Source organism: Pundamilia nyererei, unplaced genomic scaffold (assembly GCF_000239375.1).
Source record: "Pundamilia nyererei isolate P.nyererei 1_Seehausen unplaced genomic scaffold, PunNye1.0 scaffold00004, whole genome shotgun sequence".
Taxonomy (NCBI): Eukaryota; Metazoa; Chordata; class Actinopteri; order Cichliformes; family Cichlidae; genus Pundamilia; species Pundamilia nyererei.
Window position 1 is genome coordinate 4,460,848 of NW_005187405.1, and position 20,347 is coordinate 4,481,194.

Sequence of the window (20,347 nt, forward strand, 5' to 3'; positions counted from 1 at the left end):
AGGTTTAAGTTTATTAGATTGATCAGTGTTGCTGAACTATGAAATATTTTGGGTGCAGTGTATTTTTTACATACAGGTATAACAGAATAGCTTTACTGTTGTTGTTTATTTAAACTTGAGTATGAACTTATACAAAATGCAGCAAGATATCAAAAAAACAGTTTTATTGATTAAAAAACACTATATGGGATTCATATCGGTATCGGCAGATATCCAAATTTATGATATCGGTATCGGACATAAAAAAGTGGTATCGTGCCATCTCCAATGCAAACTCAAAGACACCTTTATTTTTAATACCCGGAAAGTGGAGGTTTATCAAGATGTGATGATCAAGTGGCTCATATACTCAACTAGTCTGCTGCCCATACTGCCATTATAACAGCAATTGACAATAACAATGCCTCACATCCTCTTTGCAAAATCACTGCCCCCAGTTCTTTTGTCATATCAGTCTTAAATCCTGCCAACCAACTTTAGCTCTTCTTTTCCCCTCCCCATAACACGTCACTATTTTAATCTCTTCCACATTCTATGGGCCTCACAGCAGAGTGATGGGTAACAGGATGGGAACATGTTGCTCACTCACAAAATGTTTTAACATGTAATCACAATGACTCCAGATGGGCACCGGGCCAACACGTTTGTTTTATTTGCAATTATGACTCTGTCTTAACAAAATATCTGTCAGCAGCGGCTGCTGATGTCTCTGTCAGCGCGCAAGGGAAATTTATGTACGTGAAACATTAGCAGCCATAACTTGTGTGGAGATACTTCCAAGCGCTCATCATGTTTTATTATGAGTCTGCGCATGCATGTGTGTGTCTCTGTGAGTGATTGTTCTTTGATGCTGCGCTAACGCCTCGCCATACATCTTCGGAAAGACAGGGTGACTGGGCCGGCCCTCCCTCTAGATGGTGGTGTGGTGTAAATCAGAGTTGATTTGGCTTGGTGCCACAGATGTGTCAGCTCTCAGCGTCCAACAGGGTTCCAGCGAATAGGAGAGAATGTCAGTCACATCACACGGCATAGATCTTCCAAAAGGATATAGTATCCCCCTCTGCCTTTTGAAGACTTTTCGCTAGTGCCCCCTGCATGTCCCTACTATGGATTTGCGGCAACACAATGTCATCTCTCTTCCCCTCAAATAGGCCTGTCAGAGTATTTCCACTGGATCAAAAGCCCAGATAGCTACAGTCAGCAAGAGAGAGAGAGACAGAGAGAGGGGAAGCCTCCAGAATAAAACTGGAATGGAATCAGATGACATGAAATATACCGGGTTTAAAATCTCACTGTGCTGCAAAAACACAGACACAGATCTAAATTTGTTCTGTCAAACTGATAAAGCTGGAGATTGTGAGAAAACACATAAAGAACAGAGCAATTAAGAGCATGTTTTCCTTCAAACCATACCTGCTATCCTCATGTTACAGTTGTTTTTTTTTCCATAAGGAAGCATCATGCTGGTGCAATTTCTCTGTGATTGTGTGCCTGTGCACGCTTGTTGCCATGTCTGCTCGCTGTATGTAATTTCTCCAGCAACCATGACAGAGGAGAAACTGTACAAAGTGTTCAGCGACAAAGCATTGTGTGCTCATGCTGCTGTTCCCTTCCTGCCTCTGCAGCAGGGACAAGCAGATTGATGCTACGGCAGCAGAACACTATTCCGCCGGCATGTCAGGTCACTGGTTGCACTCTGTGCCTCAGGAGAGAGCACACAAACACGGCTTTCTGTTTTTCTACGCCCTCGTCTACCTCGTTCACTTTCACCTCTTTTCTCCGCTGGCTCGTCTTCCTCCCCCAAGTTGAGTTTTACAAAGTGCCACCTGTTATCACTAACTTTTTACTGCCTGCAGACTCGGTGAGTTTTCTCCTGTGACTAACCTCTCCGAACATAACACAGACTAGGACAGACAGCAAGGGCGCTTTGTATCAAGCCACAAGGTAAACAGTGGAGACAAAAGCACTGTAGAAGTCTATTAGCATCATTGATACCAGCGCCGCAAGAGCTACGTGATTTCAAGGAACAAAGGATGCGCGCATGAAAAGAATAAAACGCTATAATACGAGAAACGCAAATGAACAAACATGCTCACACACGTCAACATCAGGGACGTCGCACAACATCTGAGATCAGCCTCAGTCAGATTAGATCTACTTGAATTAGCATGAAAATCCAACTAGCAGACAGCGATAGAGGCGAGATTCCTCTGTGCACGAGAAAAAGATGAGAGTGGCAGCCCACAAGAGAAAGAGAAAAGGGCAGCAGATTGGGATGTAACCAGATATGTTGATATTTGTATTCCCAGTGCTGCTGTGGCTCAGTTTTGTAATTTACTTACCAGGACAAGGCAGCGTGCCTAAAAAGCATGAACACACTTTGAGCAACAGTATGAACAACGGGGATATTAAAAAGATAGGATGAAGACGAGATGGAGGCAAGAATAAATTGGGAGGGGAGGAAAAAATGAGACATGGGAACTCATTAACTTCTCTTTAATAAAGCCCGAGTCACACGGGGACCCTTTTATTCCTTTATCTATCCAGTCACTCACACACACACGAGCCAAACAATAAACTATACTGCCACATTGATCACCTCCAGATTACTACTCAGGTGGTGATTATAACCTCAGCTCCATTAAAAATCACTAACCCAAAAGAACTTCATTAATGATGGCATGTCCCCGACCTGTGTTACTGCAAATCGTGTAGCTCTGACAATAACCTCTCCAATACTTTACTCCAAGATCAAGACTCTGCTGTAAACATTCATGCTCAATATAACTATACTATAAAGAAAGCAAATATTTTAAATAACAGCACAAACTCTTCAAGAGACTCGATAGCTGCAAGGAGAAGAATAAAATATTTTTTTCTTGCTCTTCCTTGCAGCAAGCATCTTCGGCACGAGCTTTTCCACGATAAACATTAATCCTGGCACTAGGCCCAGGCCCGGATTCCCTTTTGTCATTACTGCTTGTGGGATAAGTTCACTCAGATCCTGAGGTGCAGAAGTGGGACTCGGATGGCTGTATCCTCTACAGAGAAGGAAAGCAGGAATTGAAGCTTTAAAGCGTTCTCCATATCTGAACATCCATGCCTTCCCTTGGGGCCAGACAGCAAGGCTAATTTAAGAAGCGTGGGCCCAGTCAGCTGTCACTAGCATCCGCGCTCATTGTCACACACAAACCCGCATGTAGGCACATTTATGCAAAAAACAAATAAATAAATAAAACTCATAGTGCACACATGCACTTGACTCAACACAAAGCTAATTACATAAATGTAGGCAACTGTCAAAAGTCATCATCTGTGAGTACAAAGCCAACCAACATGTTACACAACCTGGCAGTCTACTGTGTGGATGATGGGAGAAAGAAACGCAGGCAGACGAAGCACAAGAGGAATTGATTGGCTGACTAGCAACAATATGAAAGACGAAAAACAAACAATGACAATGTCTACTTAAAGTGGACCCTATAATAATAGTAATAATAAAAATATAGGCAGTGTGCAAAACTAATTGGTTATATATGTTTGATTATTTTTTTATAAAGCTTTTAAGTGGTCAACATGTGAAAAATTTGTACATTTTTGAGATCGTTTGAGTTTTTTTCTTGTTCACTCAGTTAGGATCACCCACTTTGGACCAGAGATTTCACCACATTTCTCACTTGTTTCGCCATTGACCTTTGATTTGGGACATTGACTACATGTAAATCTTAGCTACGAAAGAGTCTAATGTCAGTCAAAAGAAAACAAGTCATCTGGTAGCTTTGATCATTATGCAAAAACACAAACAAATCACCAGGTATCACGAGAGAGAGAAACAGACAAAGGAATAGACATGATTTCTTTTTCCTCTGGTTTATTTCTCAAATGTTCATATCCAGCTGTTCCATGATCAAGAGAGATTTCACAGCTACAACATCCAATTGCCAGTCTCTTGGGTCAGTTACAGCCCACCCTATCAAATTCCCTGTCCACGTCAATGAGCTTCTGACCATTTTGTGCCACATCAGCCCTTCACCAGAAACATCAAAGGGACTTTCAAACTTGGATCAAATAATTCTAATAAACAAGTTGCAATGGTTGCTACCTGAAGAGTCCAGTCAGAAACAGTGCAATGCAATTTCTCAATAACTGTATGCAGGAATTCATTTCCCCCAAGATACTGTATGACATTCCAAAAACAGATTTCCATCTCATTGTCATGGTGTGCACCATCGCTCATTCACTCCGATGATACAACTTAGGGGTTTGGCACTGAAATATATTAACATTTTAGAATACATTAGCATACCCAAAGGGACCTGCGGTAACATTGATTACAAATAACTGCCTGCATTTAGATGCTGTTCTGTCTCTGATCACATGCAATATGCCCTTCCTCCCACACACACATTGTCTTGGTGAGGCAGTCTCACCACCTGCTGCGAAGCAGGTGCCGTGATTTTATGCTCCCTTTCCCCACGCATGCCAGCACACATACAGGCACATGCGTGTGCATGTGCATACATGTCTTCAAAGACTGAGCTGTGAAGCAGAGGTGACAGGTCTCTGGTTCCATGCCACCCTCAGCAAATGCAGCGCTAATTGCACTCCCTCACTGTTAGAGAGCAACAGGGATCCAACATGAGCCACATGCGGAACCCAAGATAGAGTCATCTCCTTGGCAATGTGGGAAGAGAGAACAACCAAGGGGTGTTCACCTTGATATATGAGCCATTTGAACAAAATTCATGAGCAAAATAACCAAGGCTTTAATTCCACCGTGTATTCAGCTTCAACTCATGAACTTGCATTTGACAGCCGGCCACGGGCACATGGAGAAGTTGGGGTTGTTAGTATGACAGCTGATTAGAGAGACGAGAGATTTGAGTGTGACACCTCTAATGATCTCTTCATCTGATTGACAGGTTAGGCAAGACTCCAATTCACACATCTCACTTCATCACAGAACGTGGTGGACACACAGCAAAGAAGGTCAGCATGTCACACAAACACACACACACACACACACACACATAACCCATACACACTGTTCCACTGAATGTTAGAGAAAAGACTATTTGCCTCCATAAATCCCTCCTGTGGCTTCCAGAATATTCCGCTATTATGTTGGCCCTAGCAGGGCTATTTCCTCCCCCAGTTAGCCTGTCATCAGGAGCATTGTACTGTATTGTCTGCGAGCGAGCCTAAATGGGACCTTTTCAGGGGTATTTTCAGGTACTTTCATGGAAGAATGGAGCGGATATTCATATCACATTTCAGTTTTTCTATTGCTGAGCAAATACAGTTTTGGACAATAACAACTCCCTCTAACGCACACACATGCACACACACACAAACAGACACCAGTACTTCCTTCACTGACCCAAACGAACAAGTCAAGCACATTCCTGCTCCCAGCGATTTCCTCCATCTTTTCCCAACAGACAGGATCCCATTACAAGTCCCTGGCTTTTATCTCACTCGAAGGCAGCAGCAAACACTGTTGTACACATTGCAACGTGAAAATCCCAAACATATCCACAATGCACAACCATTTCCAAAATTGTTCTTGAAAAATTTGATTACTCCAGGCTACTAAACAAGAGCCAAATGATCAGTTCTTTTTTTTTTTCTTAAAAGAGCTGGCACGCTGCAGCAGGCTCTGCTAATTGAACTCACACAGATCCATGTCGTGATTATTGGCAATTATCTGTCAATTAGCAATGTGCTGATGTCACTGCGATGTGAAAGGCAGCGCAATCAGGAGCTGTTAGCATAGAAATGGTCCTCCATATCAATGACCCGATCGACTCTCCACCTGAGATGGGAGCACACCGTACAACCGCACGTCCATGTGTGTTACAAATCTCCAGTGTAGCTGTAGCAATTACAGCATGATTTCAGCTTGCCAGTACAATTTCATATCTACAATGCTCAGGAGTTTGGGGGACATTCTAGGGTACATATAGCCTACCACTCGAAATGACCTTGACTGAAACCCACTTAACCCCTTCCTCAACAGCCCAATTATGGCCCAATTACCACCACTGGTGCCCCATTTCTTTGAGGCACATTTAGTCTAACAGGAATACTCACATAATGTTCTAGAATTTTGACAAATGTCCCATTGAAGGTAATATTAAATAAAAAAATACTCCCTAAAAAGCGGCCGTGGGCTTATAATTTTAATGGCTTGTACTATTTAACCTATAAATGCCCGCGTGGTGGCAAAATGTCCAACTTTAGGACGTTTTTCAGCAGGGGACAAACCTTTTGTTTGCCCCTTTAAATGTTTAAAACAAACACAAAGGGACACACAGGAGATGACAAATCATCCTAGTATCCAAAAAACACAGCCAATCCATCACACAGCCACTCGGCTCTCAAATAAACAAAGGACGCTTACGACATCTGTCATTCCCTCCCCATGCTTTGATCCATGATATGATCGCAATGCCATACATCCTGGACGATTCACAATCAATCTGTACAGCCAAGACAACAGAAAGAGAAAGGACGCTTCTTGCTTGCGCGTCATCTTTTCTGCTTCTTTTTCCCCCCTTTTTCTTTCTCTCTTTCTTTTTTTTAGATGCATTATCTGTCCGTCAGACCATCCATCATGCTCTTCCTTTTAGAAGCTGCTAAAGGATGTTTATCAAAGAGTTCAAAGAGATTCACAGAGCATTGCATGAACCACAAATTGATTACAAAAAACCAGAAAGTGCAGAAATGTAAGTCACTCTCCAGGCTCCTTTTAAATTTTCAGCCATCAGTAATAACAGAAAAAAGGTGTCCACTTCGGGCCAATCATTGGCAGGTGTCTGAAAAACATTTTACACAAGCTTGAATTTCCTCGCACAAATACGCACACAAGACACACTCAAAGACTCACACAGTGACCTTGTCAGGAGTTATAACCATCACGCGAAGAGAGCAATACACATCTGTGCCTCTCTGTTGCACCTTGGGTAAAGCAAGTTCACATATCAAGTGGCTTCCTTAAGTGCCAAATGAATGGTGGGCTGCTGGATTATTTGAGACATGAAAGCATTTTCTTGGGTCAGGCATTTTCTTTTCAAACTTTCAAACTAAACCTGGCTTTCTTTAAAAATGAGATGAGTCATCAACGGTCACATATTCACCAACAAACACACAGACAAAAAAACATTTGCTATGATTTGATCAGGTGGAAAGAAAAACTATGAACATGAGTCTGCAAATCGTAACAGCCTAAGATACTCACGCACTGCTTTTTAAAAAAAGGAAGTACTTTCCCTATTTTCCCTAACCTGTTTAGTGTTGTCTGAGGAAAGAAGGACTAAAGCTTTCGTGAGGAGAACAAAAGCCTGGGAGACTGTAACACTGTAACACACCCCTGCATGACTCTACTAAGCTAACTGCTTTTTGTCTAGACATCCGCTTTATAATCAGTATTACTTAGTCAATATTGTCATTAAGACACGTTGGAACATGATATACCCATTTGAAATATATAGTTGGGACAAACTCAGCAACGTGATTCATTCAAACTCAAGTACTCTAATGAAGAAACGATACCAGTTGCAGGTAAAATTCTTCTCACACAAAGCGAAATCTCCTTCTGTTTAACATATACTGACAAACACACCAACAAACACATAAAAATGAAACTAGATTTTTTTTTTTTTTTTTTTACACACTTTCTTAAACTGACCATTCCACCATGGAGTTGTGTGATGGATCATATTAGAGATGATGCTGGCGTTAGAATAGGCACCGTACATAAAACAGAAGTATGCATGCTCTATGCAATTCCCCAACCTGCAGATTTTTGCTATTCCAACCCTGAAAATATAGTCATGACACAGATCTAGATTTATAATTTCAATTGCTGTTATAAGCACGACTTAAAAAGCGTATATACAATAACACAAATGGATTTAACCTATTGATTAGTAAACACAAGTGATCAGATAACAGCTGAACTATATAAATTAATAACATTTTATAGGTTCTTTTTTTTCTTTTTCAGGTCTTCCAAGTTGTTTTTCTATTTGTTAAACCATTCACAGGACCAGTATGGGAAAGTCTTGGGCCACCACTCATTTCTTTATAGTTTGCTTCCAAGGATTGGGGCATTCTTGTAACTTGTAAAGCAGCCTTGAGCAATAGTTCTGCAAGCTTTCTGAAGCTCTTTCAAGGTTTATCTTTGGAAACTGGCTGCCTTTTCACTCATTTCTCTGTCCAGTCCTTGCACTTGACCATTTTGAGAGGAATGTTTTGTTTGTTAAGCCTCTTAACGCTGACCTATAAATTATTCAAGAATAAATAAATACACCAGTCTCAATAGATGAACAAGTATGGTGTCTAAACACGGCAGGCCAATTTTAACTTGTATTTTTAGGCATTTTATTACCAGCAGCCTGCCACAAAAACACATAATTTCTTCCCATTTCTTTAGTTCAATCAATAGAAAATGCCAACGATAACACAGTTTGACAAGCATAAAATAGTATTTGTGCAACAACAAGGCAATTCCCAAAGAGCTATTAGTCGAAATCTTGGCACGTCTCTGCATGGCGCGCAGAGATATGTGCAGCGTCCTTAAAAAAACTGATTAAACTGGACAAGTGGTGGACAAAAGAGGGACTGTCAGACCTCAAAGACAATCTACAGCAGATGGACAACATCTGAAAGTCATGTATTTAAGAAATGTAAATCATGATGATGTTTGCACACATTTCAATAAATTACTCCACCTAGTTCTTATTTTGCTTGCAAAAGTTAAAGAAATGAGGTGTGACGCAAGTCATTTTCATAGTACTGACATTGGCTTAGGTAAAAAAAAAAAAAGAAAAATAATAAAGAAAAATCTTGAAAATACTTTTATACGCCTACTGACTATATCATAACTATGTTATAACCTTAATGAGTCTTCATCAATTTTCACTGTTAAGTCTCTGCCCCAGTTTTTTCTAACTGTGTGTCTGTCTTAGGTTTGGTCAATGATTGCATCTGCCTTAAAATGTATGTTGTTTTTGTTTTGTGGATGTTTTGATGAATAAAAACAGTTTTTTGGTGTGTTTGTATGGGTATGTTTTCTTTTTTTAATTACACGATCTTAACTAAGTGATCCCTAGAACAGACACACAAACTACATCTGACAATTTGTACAGCACAAACACACACATGCACATCATGCACGTCCTCCCTAATTAGGCCTTTACAAATCATTCAGCATTACTGAACTTGTTCTGTAGCAAAGCTCTAACACTGTGCTGGAGGGGTGTTTAGGGAATTTGGTGGAATTTTTTATTTTTTTAAATAATATCCAATCGACATCTTAAATGTCAAGAATGTATCTTTTGGTTTTAACTGAGCTTCCTCTAAAATCGGTGTGACATAGTTGTAAAACACCAGGAAAACCGCTCTACAATTACATTCAGCTTGGCTTAGTAGGAACATTTATCATCTTGACACGTCATCAGCTGAGTGCAGCACGGCCGGAGTGGAAAAATGAGCACATCTGTTCATTCACGTCCACATCCCACTTTACGTTATTTAAAACTACCTGACTGTGTACCATATGTGTACAGTATATTCAGGCAGTTCATCTCCCCAGCTCTCAGAAATGGACCGACTCCGCCCAGACATCAGTGTCAATCTGCTGAGTGGGTGTCTAACAGTGTGTAAAGCTCACATCAAAGGCATGCCGCTTTAAATGCAGAAAGCAGGGAGGGGACAGACTTCTTAAGAATAGGGAATGAGGAGGAAGAGAACAACTGAAGAGGGGCATGAATTTATACCGTTCACTGAGCCCCAATAGAGGTTTGGGAAAAGAGTGATTTACTGAGTCTGCTAACTAGCTGAATCAAGACATTCTTCAGAAATTTCAACTGCAATTGTAACAACTAAGCTTGCACTAACAGCAAATACACAAACTACTCTGGCTAACAGCAACAATAAAACCTCTCTACATCAGAGTTGTTGTTTTTTTTTAAATCACAATCCCCATAGAGAGCTAAGGAGACGTACTCTCATAAAAATGACATGTAGCCATACGCACTCTAAAGGCTGGATGTGCTTAAGGGTTAGCAGCCAGAACCACCAGCCTCCTCATTAGCACAAATAAGATTGTAGGCAGATACAGGCTTATCATTTGCTCCCTCTCTGTCTCTTCGTCCCTCGTCGCCTCTGTTCTCTTGCACAAATGAGTCCTAATCCTTGTCCTCTAGCTCGCCGCTAACAAAAACAATACCACACAGAGCTGTCAAAGGAGAGCGCAGAGGAAGGAACACAGCAACACTCTCTGTGAAATATATATCATCTCCTGCAGGGTTAAAAGTGTAAGTTGAGGACGTTTGGTTTTGAATTGAACTCGGGATGCGTCTCATTTAAATTAGTCCCTTTGGTCCTGGAAGGTCAGCAATATAGACTCGAATTAACTTGGCTATCAAACCAAACATAAACATGGCAAGCTAAGGAAAGAAAAATCTCACTAATAAATGAAGAAATCCCAGTGTGTGTGTTTCTCTTTTGGCCGCAGTGGTTTGGATCCAAGTAGGTGTGATCCTAAGTTTGAAGTTAGCTGGATGAGGTGTGATGTCAAGGGATTTGTGACCCCACAGATGATGTCACTGTGTTTTTTTCTCAGAAATGATGTCAAATGAAGATAAGTGTCAAGGATGCCGTCCTGATCAAAGACCCCACAGTTTAACAGCTGCATGTGACGCAGAAAGTAAGGCAGCAATCAACAGACATTCACAGGCTTCTGATTCCTTCTTCTCTCTGCCAAAATGAAAACAGAACTCCACACCCAAACAAACCACCTTTGGCTTTGTTTCACTTAGGAAATGCTCCTCACACCCTGTCAGTTTTCTTAGTTGTACTCTAGCCAGCCAGCCCGCTGCCGGTAGATCGAGATACTGTCCGCTCATTTCCCCATTACCCTCTATGCTTCAAATCAATAGTTAATTACCTCCAGAAATGCTCTTTTCTTCTCCAGCTAGAAAAGTGGACAGCACAGGGCAGGCTGAAATTTGCCTGGCAGAGAGATTCAGTGTTATGCAGGGTGAAAACTGTCCTCCCACCACTGCTACTTATTGGCCCATCAGTGTCCCCCTTGGAAGCTGGCATTCCATTTTGCACTGCGCAGGCACTTCATTTTTCTCCACCACTACTTTCATTTCTCTTGCTAATGGGACACAAATGCAGACACACAAATATTCGTGCACAATTTCTCTGACACTCTCTTGCCACGAAGCCAATGTTTAATAAGAGATTACATTTATGGTGAGGAGAAGGGCAGGCGAATAGTGAAATATGTCCACATGTCCTGAACCTGGGAGAAGCTCTGGCACTTACTCATTAATAATGGGACAGGCCTCAGGCCCAGGCCCTTAGCTCTCAGTCTCTGCTCATTTCCTTTCCACACATCAAAGCTATGCATGTCGTTGTGTATGTGTGCGCTGCGAGGCTCTCGCACATTTACAACTGTACTTGTGTGTGTGTGAGAGCTTGTCAGTCCCTATGAGAAACAGCCTGTAGAGGAGCCGGCTTTTATTTAATCAGAAGTGGAGCAGCTTCCACCACCAACCGTAATTTCAGCCCTATTAACGTTCTGCCTTTAATTCCTCTGAGCGCTGGAGACACAGCATCCGCTGGGCTGCTAATTCACTTTAAATGCAAAAGTCCCACAGTTTTATAAAATTCCTGTATGGTGGCAGCTTCATATATTGCACATCTAAACTTCTGCAGCAAGGGATTTGCTGAATAAACACAGTGTGTAGTTATCAAGCATGTACTCTTAGCTAATATTCTTATCAGTTTGATTGTAGACTTTAAAAGAGACGTTTTAAGTTTCCCACGCATTGGAAGTCACAAAAACACTGATTCACTACGTGTTCTTGCACCACTCCCTTCCTACTTGTCGCCCTTAAGCCTTAGATTTTGGGCTTAAAAGTCATATTAATTCATTCTGGGCCAGACTTAAAAATAGATCTCATTATAACAATCATAAATGAAGCTCTTTCTGCCTGCACGCCTACAACCCCAACAGTCTCGCTCCTCTCTTTCTGCCAATGCTGTGCCTGTTACATCTTCAGGACGACAGGCTCATGTTTCACTTTCCCTATAATGCTTTATAAATGCATCTGTTTTTAACCAAAAACGTCTGCGGGGGGAAGGGGGAAAGATGGGGGGAAAAAAACTGGGGAGAGGAAGGGAGAAATAGCCAGTTTTTCAAAGGCTGTTAGGTTTGGGAAATAAGAGTTTACAGACGGGAGTGTACCCTGCGCTTACAACCACAAAAAACAAATCTACAGCCAAAATGCAACTAAGAAGGCTAAAATGCTGTGTAAAATAAAAACAGAGTGAAATAACTGGCAAATTATTCAGGTGGAAGTAGCACACTTCATTGCAAAACATGCTGGAATATATATTTCTACTTAAAATACCCACGCCATCCGAATTAATACTCCCACAGCCAGAGATGGTGCCTTTTGTACTTTGCACTTTGACTGCCAATAAAAAAATAAAAAAACAATACTCTGATCATAATCAATATTAAAATTCAGTATCAATATCAACAGTGACGCACACTTCACCCTTTTTGAAAAGGTCAGTGAAGCTCTCACTTCAACAATACCGAATTATTAAAGAGTGAGATTAAAGAGATCAGAAATGTTAACCTGGCCGATGCACACGTCAACGTTACCTGTTTAACTATTAGCATTTACCTGACAGCCACATTAGCCATGTGTTACCTTGAAAGTAGCAGCGAGTGGCTATGGCTAATGCTAAAATGGTGACATGAAAGGTAAAGCTAGGTGATAAATGGTATCCGTCGTGCTCGTCTGTAGACAGAGGTTTAATATAACTACACATAGAAAGAAAGGGGTCTATCTTAACAACTTTATTTGATCAGCAACAAAAACATGGTGCCATATGTCTTTTTTTTTTTTTTTGCACTATTAACAGGCTCTTAAAGGTTGCACCCTCATATTAAATTCATAAGAACAATCTAACAGGCAAGAAGAACTTCTGAAAAAGTCAGTAACAAGCATTTTGGTCCTGGGTTGACTCTGAGTTGGTGAGGAGAAGCTGAAATGGACAAGCTTAAGGGACCATGGGATGGAGGAGAGGTGGTTGAAATGGTGCTTTAAGTATAACGGCCTCAGGAGCAAGGCTGCGTGAACACTGGGAAATAAGACTCGGTGATCAATGCTTTTTCTTCTCACCTCTCAGCTCAACAGATATTGAAGAGGCTCCCCTTTCCTGCTGACTGAACAACTGTCACCCAATCTGTAGGACAGGTGATAATGGAGAGGAAAAAAAGCCTCTGAGACTGAAAAAAAGAATTAGAAAAAGCACATTTTTCACACTACCATCCATGAGTGGTGGAGAAGCTGGGTCACTGCAGCCAATCAATAACCTGCATTGCCATTTTCCTATACTAGGTGTGGCTTGGAGGGTTCTCTCAAAGTTTGTGCTCTTGTGCACATCAAGTCTAATCACTGAGCGCGCTGCGTGCTTCTCTCCCTGTTGTGTGCTCACCATTTGAGCGATCTGGCTTCACCAGCAAACAGATGACTCACACAGTTTGAGGTTGAACTGTGTCACGAGCGTCACCGCTTTCACTCCTGTGCTCTAATGCGTTTCGTATGTTGCTGATGCAGTGGGTCTGCTTATCCCCGAGATCGCACAGATAAGGCCGTAGCTCTCGTCCCACAGTCGGCCACCTGCTCAGATAAGGGCCAAGCACGAAGCAAGACGGGTAGGAACCTAACACTGCTGATAGCATCGCCGCGGTAAATCTCTGGGCTCGGAAATGCGTGGACGACACTGGAAAACAGCGTCGTAAAGAACATGAGATATCCACGATGCAAGTCCCATTTCAGTAATTAAAATGGACCGGGATGCAGAGGAGACGCTTGCAATACAGCGCATAGTGCTTTATTTCTCTCTTTCTATGCTCTACCTTGACAGAACTCATTCTCACACTGGGGAGGGGGGCTGTGCACAAAAAATGTGCACATGCATAAGCTCCCAACCTGCATCCACCATCTGGCCATCCCATGGCTCAGATGTCTCTGGGGTAAGGTGAACTCTGAGGGGTGCTCTCTGTGGATGTCACGTGTACGTGGGCTTTGAGGGAAGACAGTGAGAAAGGAAGCAGAGACGCAGAGAATGAGGAGGAGGAAGTGAAACACATTTTGAAAATGTGGGAAACCCTTCACAGAATGTTCCTCGCACTGCGTGCGCTGGAAGTGTTATAGTTTCACAGGAAAAGAAGCACTTTTGCAGGACTGCAGGTACACAAGCTGCACGTAGGGGGTTTGCACTGGGGGTCGTCATAGCTGAGTAAGCTGAGTAAGCTATGTAAGCGAACCTTAACAACAAGTCGTCTTTTCACTGTGGGCAAAATAAAGCCTCTATTATGGGATGAGGCCATGTCTGCTGCCCCTGCCAGCTATAATGTGTTTTAGAGCTATACTCACAACATGGGGACCCAAACGCACAATACACACATGGCTGTAAAAAACAAGGGAGAAATTGAATTCTACTTCAGGTGGTCCCAGGTCAGCAGTAGCGCCTGCGGCTAAAATACACACGTGAGCCCCTCACACAAATAATGCTTTATGTCTTTTTACACTTACCACATCAACCCACGAGCCTCGGTTCAGCTTTAATTCCTTTGTTATTTTTGTCTAATAATATGAAATGAGAGAGCAGAGGAAAAGAGCAATCTTGCATTAAAATCCATTAGAGACTCAACAGGATTCTTTTTGCAGGCTGGCTCCTCTGCACAGCTGGTGAGCGCGCACAACTTACACACTGAACAGTAGAACATTTTTAACTCTGCTGTCACAAAGTATGAGCTCGGTTTTCAATGCAAGGTTTAAAGGGTGGGAGACGACAGAGAAAAGCTTGCTGAATTATCTGCACAACATGGGGAGAAGCAACAGGTCATCCACGGTGTAGTACCCCTGGAGGTGAGTCAGTGTGTTGCTCAAGGACACTTCAACAGAGCGGTTACTTACACTGAGACAAGCGTACGAACGTAAGCTTCTATACTCTCTCCTCTGACCTCTAATCAACCACACCACCACTGCTTAACTTAGCTGACCTGCATAACCTACAACTATCGATTAAGCGATCATAATTGCTATTTATTCAGGAGTCTACAATACATTCTCTTCCATCGTTTGAGGATGATGCATCACCATAGTGCAGCGCAGCTACTTAGCACAGCATCCTGGGGGACTGGTTACAGCACATTACTAACATTCTCTTATCATACTCATACTGAATAAAACTGCTGTTTTACAATGCTGCGCCATGGCTCAGACATCTACTGTATGTCAGATCCCTGATATAGCAGGGTGCTCGTTTACTTTCTTAGCCCGGTTCGTTTACAGTCATCTCATTTGTAAAACATGCATACCGTATCTTTTCTGAAACTCGCTGACCTCTCTCTTTCTGTCTCGCTCATCGTTTTATCTCATTCGGTCTCTGTCTATCTTCCGCTGCTGTTTCATCCTCCCTTCGCTCCACTCCAGCTTTCTCCACCACCACATTCTGGGCCGGTAAATGAGCGGGCTTATCTGGGCCTAATTGGTTTAAGGGCAAACATAAATAAGCAGTGGCTTTCTAAGCAAAGCAGTATTACTGCTGCTGTTGGCAAGTAGTGGATGCATACCAGAGAGACAGTGAGCTGAAGAAGCGATGAGAGAGATGAGAGCGGAACCGGGAGATGAGGGAAGAAAACTAGGAACAACAGAGTAGGGTAGACAAACGAGGAAAAGAGGAGAGCTGTGAAGAAAAGTGAAGATAATAAGGAGAAGTCTTTTTTTCACTGCTACCATACAGAGCCCTGTCTTCACACTTAACTGTTATAACCTTCTGCTCCTGTTCTGACTGCCTCTCTGCACCTTTTCAATAGCTCGCCAGTGAATGTGTTTCTGTAAGTTGATACTTTGCCTTGATGTGTGGTGTAGTATTTATGCTGCAGCTGGAGTTTAAATCCACCTTCGAGACAAATAGACTGGTACTTATATAGTACTTTTGTACTCAATTTGAATAATCAAAGCACTTTTTTTTACAACAACCCTCATTCACCGGCTTTAAACTGACGCTCACACATTCACGCTGTGGCAGATTCATCGGGTACACTACAGGAATTGAACCACCGTCCGTCAACCACCTGATATGATGACGCAAGCCACTCGTCCTCCTGAGCCACAGCCTACCGCCCATGCAATCACACTTGGAGTACTTCTTCCTTATAATTTTCATCCCACAGTTCATCAGTACGTGGTCTTGAGGGTCTGAATCGATGATGTAATTGTTGTTTACTGCGACCATATGCGTAAGGTCAAATAAACCATTCAATTCATCACAATCAGCCTTCTATATGGTCGTGGCTCTAAAGTTACACGGATACCCCGACACCCGCCGCATACAAACAGATCCCTGACACTTTGTGATTATCAGCAGATTTGGACTAATCAGATTAAGGGTGACAGGATAGGCAGGGATAATGTGATCAATGGCCCCCGCTCAATCCCTCTCGCTTTCTCTCTCTCGCACACACAGACAAAAAAAATGAAAGAGCAACAGATTGGAGTTCAGATCAGCAAAGATTTTAACCTTCCCATGGGGCAACCTCCTTTCAATTAGCATCAAAAAACAAGGAAATCACTTTCATCCTTGTTACTGAGGTAACCCAGGGGCCATCTCCCTGCCCATCTGCTTCAGTCCCATCCCGTTTTTTTTTTTTCAAAGCAGAAATCCCACACCTCTTTCCAAGCAGGGAATTTTTTTTCCTCCCTCTCATCCTCCACTCATCTCTCCAAAATTACATTTCTTGCTGTCATTTCACACAGGGTAAACATTTGAACCTCAGAATATCCATTCTTGCAGAGGTAGCAATTTGGGCCTGGGCTTGGTATCCATATCAGTGTCGAAATCTGATGAGCACAAACAAGAAAGCCACCGCCAAATTATAGAGTACCGCCAGAGCTGGGGACAGCCCAGGAGGAGAGTTGTAAACGATTAAAGAGAAAACCTGTGTGTGAGAAAACACATTTTAACTGTGCTTTTAATTTACTTGTTTGTGGGAGTGGATACAGACACCCAAGGGGAAGCCGGTGTGCTTTAGTGTATGTTATATTAGAAAGAGGCTGCTACTGTACAATAACACGAGAGAAGACACTATATATCCACCATGCCTCTGGGCTATCCTTGCAGCAGATAATGTCGCAGGCAACAGCCTAGTGTCCGGTCCCTGGGGTCCCACAGCGGAAATGAAAAACATGTTTAACTGAGGTGATATTGGCTACCACTCTACTGACACCAACGCTTGTCCAGATGACTGTGAGAGGGAACAGAAAGGAAACAGGAGCAGATGCGGACACAGATAGAGAAGGAGGAAAGGAGATGCACGAAGAGAAGAAAAAAATCAGGGCATAGTCGACAGAAAGGGAGAGGCTATTTTTTGTAGTTGCTTTCCAGTTGTAAAAAGACGTAATGCAATCCAGCATAAAGTGCATTTTGGGAAACTTCCCATCAACACAGTCTAATAGAGTTTGCCTCGCCAATTCAAAGTGCCACAGAACAATGCACGGTGGATTTTCGTTGTAGTAATTTAGTTTAATTTAAAAAAAAAAAAAAAAAGGAAAATAAATGCGAGCGCTTGCATCCCCCTGAGAAAACACTACTTAGGGGAAAAAAGGAAATATAAGAAAATAACATAAATAATAACGGAGGCTTCTGCTGGCTTGCACTTATGTATAGAATAAAGACAAACAGTCACTGATAAACTATCACACGCTGCTGTGAACGCATTTTAATCATGCAACGTCTCGTTCTTCACAAGTACGAGTTACACGAGCGGAGCCGGAGGATGCTGCTCTGAAATAACTGGATGCCCACAGCGACCCACGTGCATGGCATCGCTCTGCATGCCACGGACGCAGCGCTGCCTCACACAGAACCTTGCATGCATCCCCACACTACAAAGCGCCCCTCGGAGAGAGTCATGTCCACATATACGGCAAGTATTAGTCCCAATTTCTTATTTACCTTCCATCGCAGAGGATGTGATGACCAGCACGCATAAGAGCGCAAACAAATCCACTGTCATGGCAGAAGGGTAGTCTCCACAGCCTGTCCCCCAAATAACCAAGACGCACGGGGCGCGTCAAAAAGAATCCCAGTTGTCAGAGCGGTACTCCAGCAGATAGCCTCTGTTGTGTGTCACATTTCAAGCCGTAGTAAACAATGTGTGACAATCAGTGCGAGGAAGGAGCGAAGTGTAGCGAGCAAGGGGGTGCGAGGCAGGGAGGGGGTGTAGGTGGAGTAGGTGGGGGAGACCCGACATTGCCTGCTCACAGCCCCATTAGAGGGCCGGGGCCAATCACCGACTGGTAGCTGAAACTCACTAACCAATCGGTAACCCGGCGCTCCTCCCACCGCACATTGTCAAAACACAAAACTTTTCCTTGACCTATTTGAAGCGGTATCCGCTACAGTGAAGGGAAATAACGCCACCAGTCGGCTCAGAGCTGCACCTACAAGTCAAGCAAACCTAGAGTCGAGCTTACCCCGTAAAGCTTGACTCTGACTGTGAGAACCACTTGCTCTACAACCCATCCACCTTTGGTTCAAAGTATCATTTCATCAGTCTCTTAAAAATCACAGCTGATTTCATTTTGAATCACTTTGAGTGGACTTCCCAGATACGCGAATGAATAATAAAGCTGATTTTATAGCTTGGCAGCTTCACTTGTGCCCACAGGTTCAAGCCCTATTTGCACTGAAAATGCTCTTTAATAGCTTTGACAAATTCAGCTGTACCTCCTAATGATATGAAACAGGCGTTGCACATCAGCTCCCTCCCGTTGTCCCCGTCACCCCTTTTGTGTGCGTCTGTGAGGCAACAGATGGTGCACACAATGGGCTTTTCCCTGCAGGGACACAGAGGGCCAGGGTCCGCTTCAGCGGAGGGAGGGACAGTTGCTGCCCTGTAGCCCAGAACCATACACCTGTCTTGGGATAGATGTGTCCCCTTACCCGTGTCCCTGGAGCTGAAGAATTGGGATGGAGTTGTTAATCTGCAGCCTGAATAGGTCTGAATTTACCCCAGGCCACTGGCTGGCCTAATACTTCAGTGCTGTCCCTTCACAATACACTGTCCCAGATACTTTTCACCTGCTTTCGTTTTACTGGACATAAAGGATGACTTTTATCTTGGGGGTTTTATTATTGTCCACAGCTTCTAAAATTACTGTATATGTCTTAAGGTTATAGCATAACGGAATACACTTAAATATGTGCGGCATTTATCCAACAACACTTGAGCTGTTTTGACTGCTTTCTATCTCTTTTTTTATTCTGCTCCCAACCTTTGCAATGACAAAAATGAAAGGTGACTCACATTTAATAAATGGTTGTCCCAATTGTGGCAAACTCCAGCTGATGAACTGGGGCAGACACAAGGCTTCAGGAGCATCAGGCAGCGGTTGCTAACCTGGGGAAGCAGCTGATGAGGGCATTTGTCATTTTTAATGGTGTGGTGAGGAGTGGCACTACGATGTGGCATGGCACAGCGCAGCACGGGCTCTGGTACTGGCTGGTTTTTCAGTCTTTCGTAGCCACCTGGCCTTATTTTTCACCCGGCCAGTCATCATCACCTATGACTCCACAGGTCATCTCCAAGTACAGGAGAAATCTGTCCCTGTTTGCCGTGCACACCCTGGGGATGAGGAAGGAAGGAAGAGTAGGGGAGGGAGGAACAATAGAGCGGCTGCTGTAGCACATCCTCCCTTACATTACACTCACGGCCAAACAAGCACATAGAATAACACGGATGCGCGTGCACCCGCTCTCCCACACAGCACTCTGATAATGATCCACGCAAAGCCGAACAAGTACTTGCCTACTTCAGCTTGAGAGCCCCGGCCCAATACCAATAGTGAGCCCGAACGCATTGTAGAGAGCCTCTCATTCTCTCGGTGGCCTGATTTTTTTTCAGCATGGTTAAGCCTACAATTGCACCATCCCTGTTCTATTTTCATTTCTCTGTTCCAACACCAGAATCATATCAAATCAAAAGGTACCTGCACCAACAGGGGTATTCTCGGAGTTGTCTGCGATTAAATCTTTTTTGTGCACTATACACTCTGCGAGTTGACCCTAAATTTATTGAGTTTTTGATCTGTCAACATTCAGCCAGTGTCTTCCACTCTAAGCCCAATGTGTTTATTCCCATTCGGTTCCCAAAAAGAAAAAAACAACAACACCAACAACAAAAGTGGTGTTTAGTTAGTTCTGTACAGTGATAACGACATTAAAAAGAACAAAAGGAACC

At 43.0% G+C, this 20,347-nt stretch overlaps 1 protein-coding gene across 2 annotated transcripts in view; it reads right to left on the reverse strand.

The window, feature by feature from the left end:
• ephb1 (EPH receptor B1) overlaps window positions 1–18,355 on the reverse strand; it is a 165,791-nt gene extending 147,436 nt beyond the window's left edge. For both annotated transcript variants that reach the window (XM_005721271.1, XM_013912804.1), the window contains exon 1: window positions 18,061–18,355. In XM_005721271.1, coding sequence (XP_005721328.1) covers window positions 18,061–18,121 — 61 coding nt within the window. In that variant the 5' untranslated portion in view covers window positions 18,122–18,355. The remainder of the gene's footprint in view (window positions 1–18,060) is intronic.
• Between the last annotated feature and the right edge of the window lie 1,992 nt (window positions 18,356–20,347).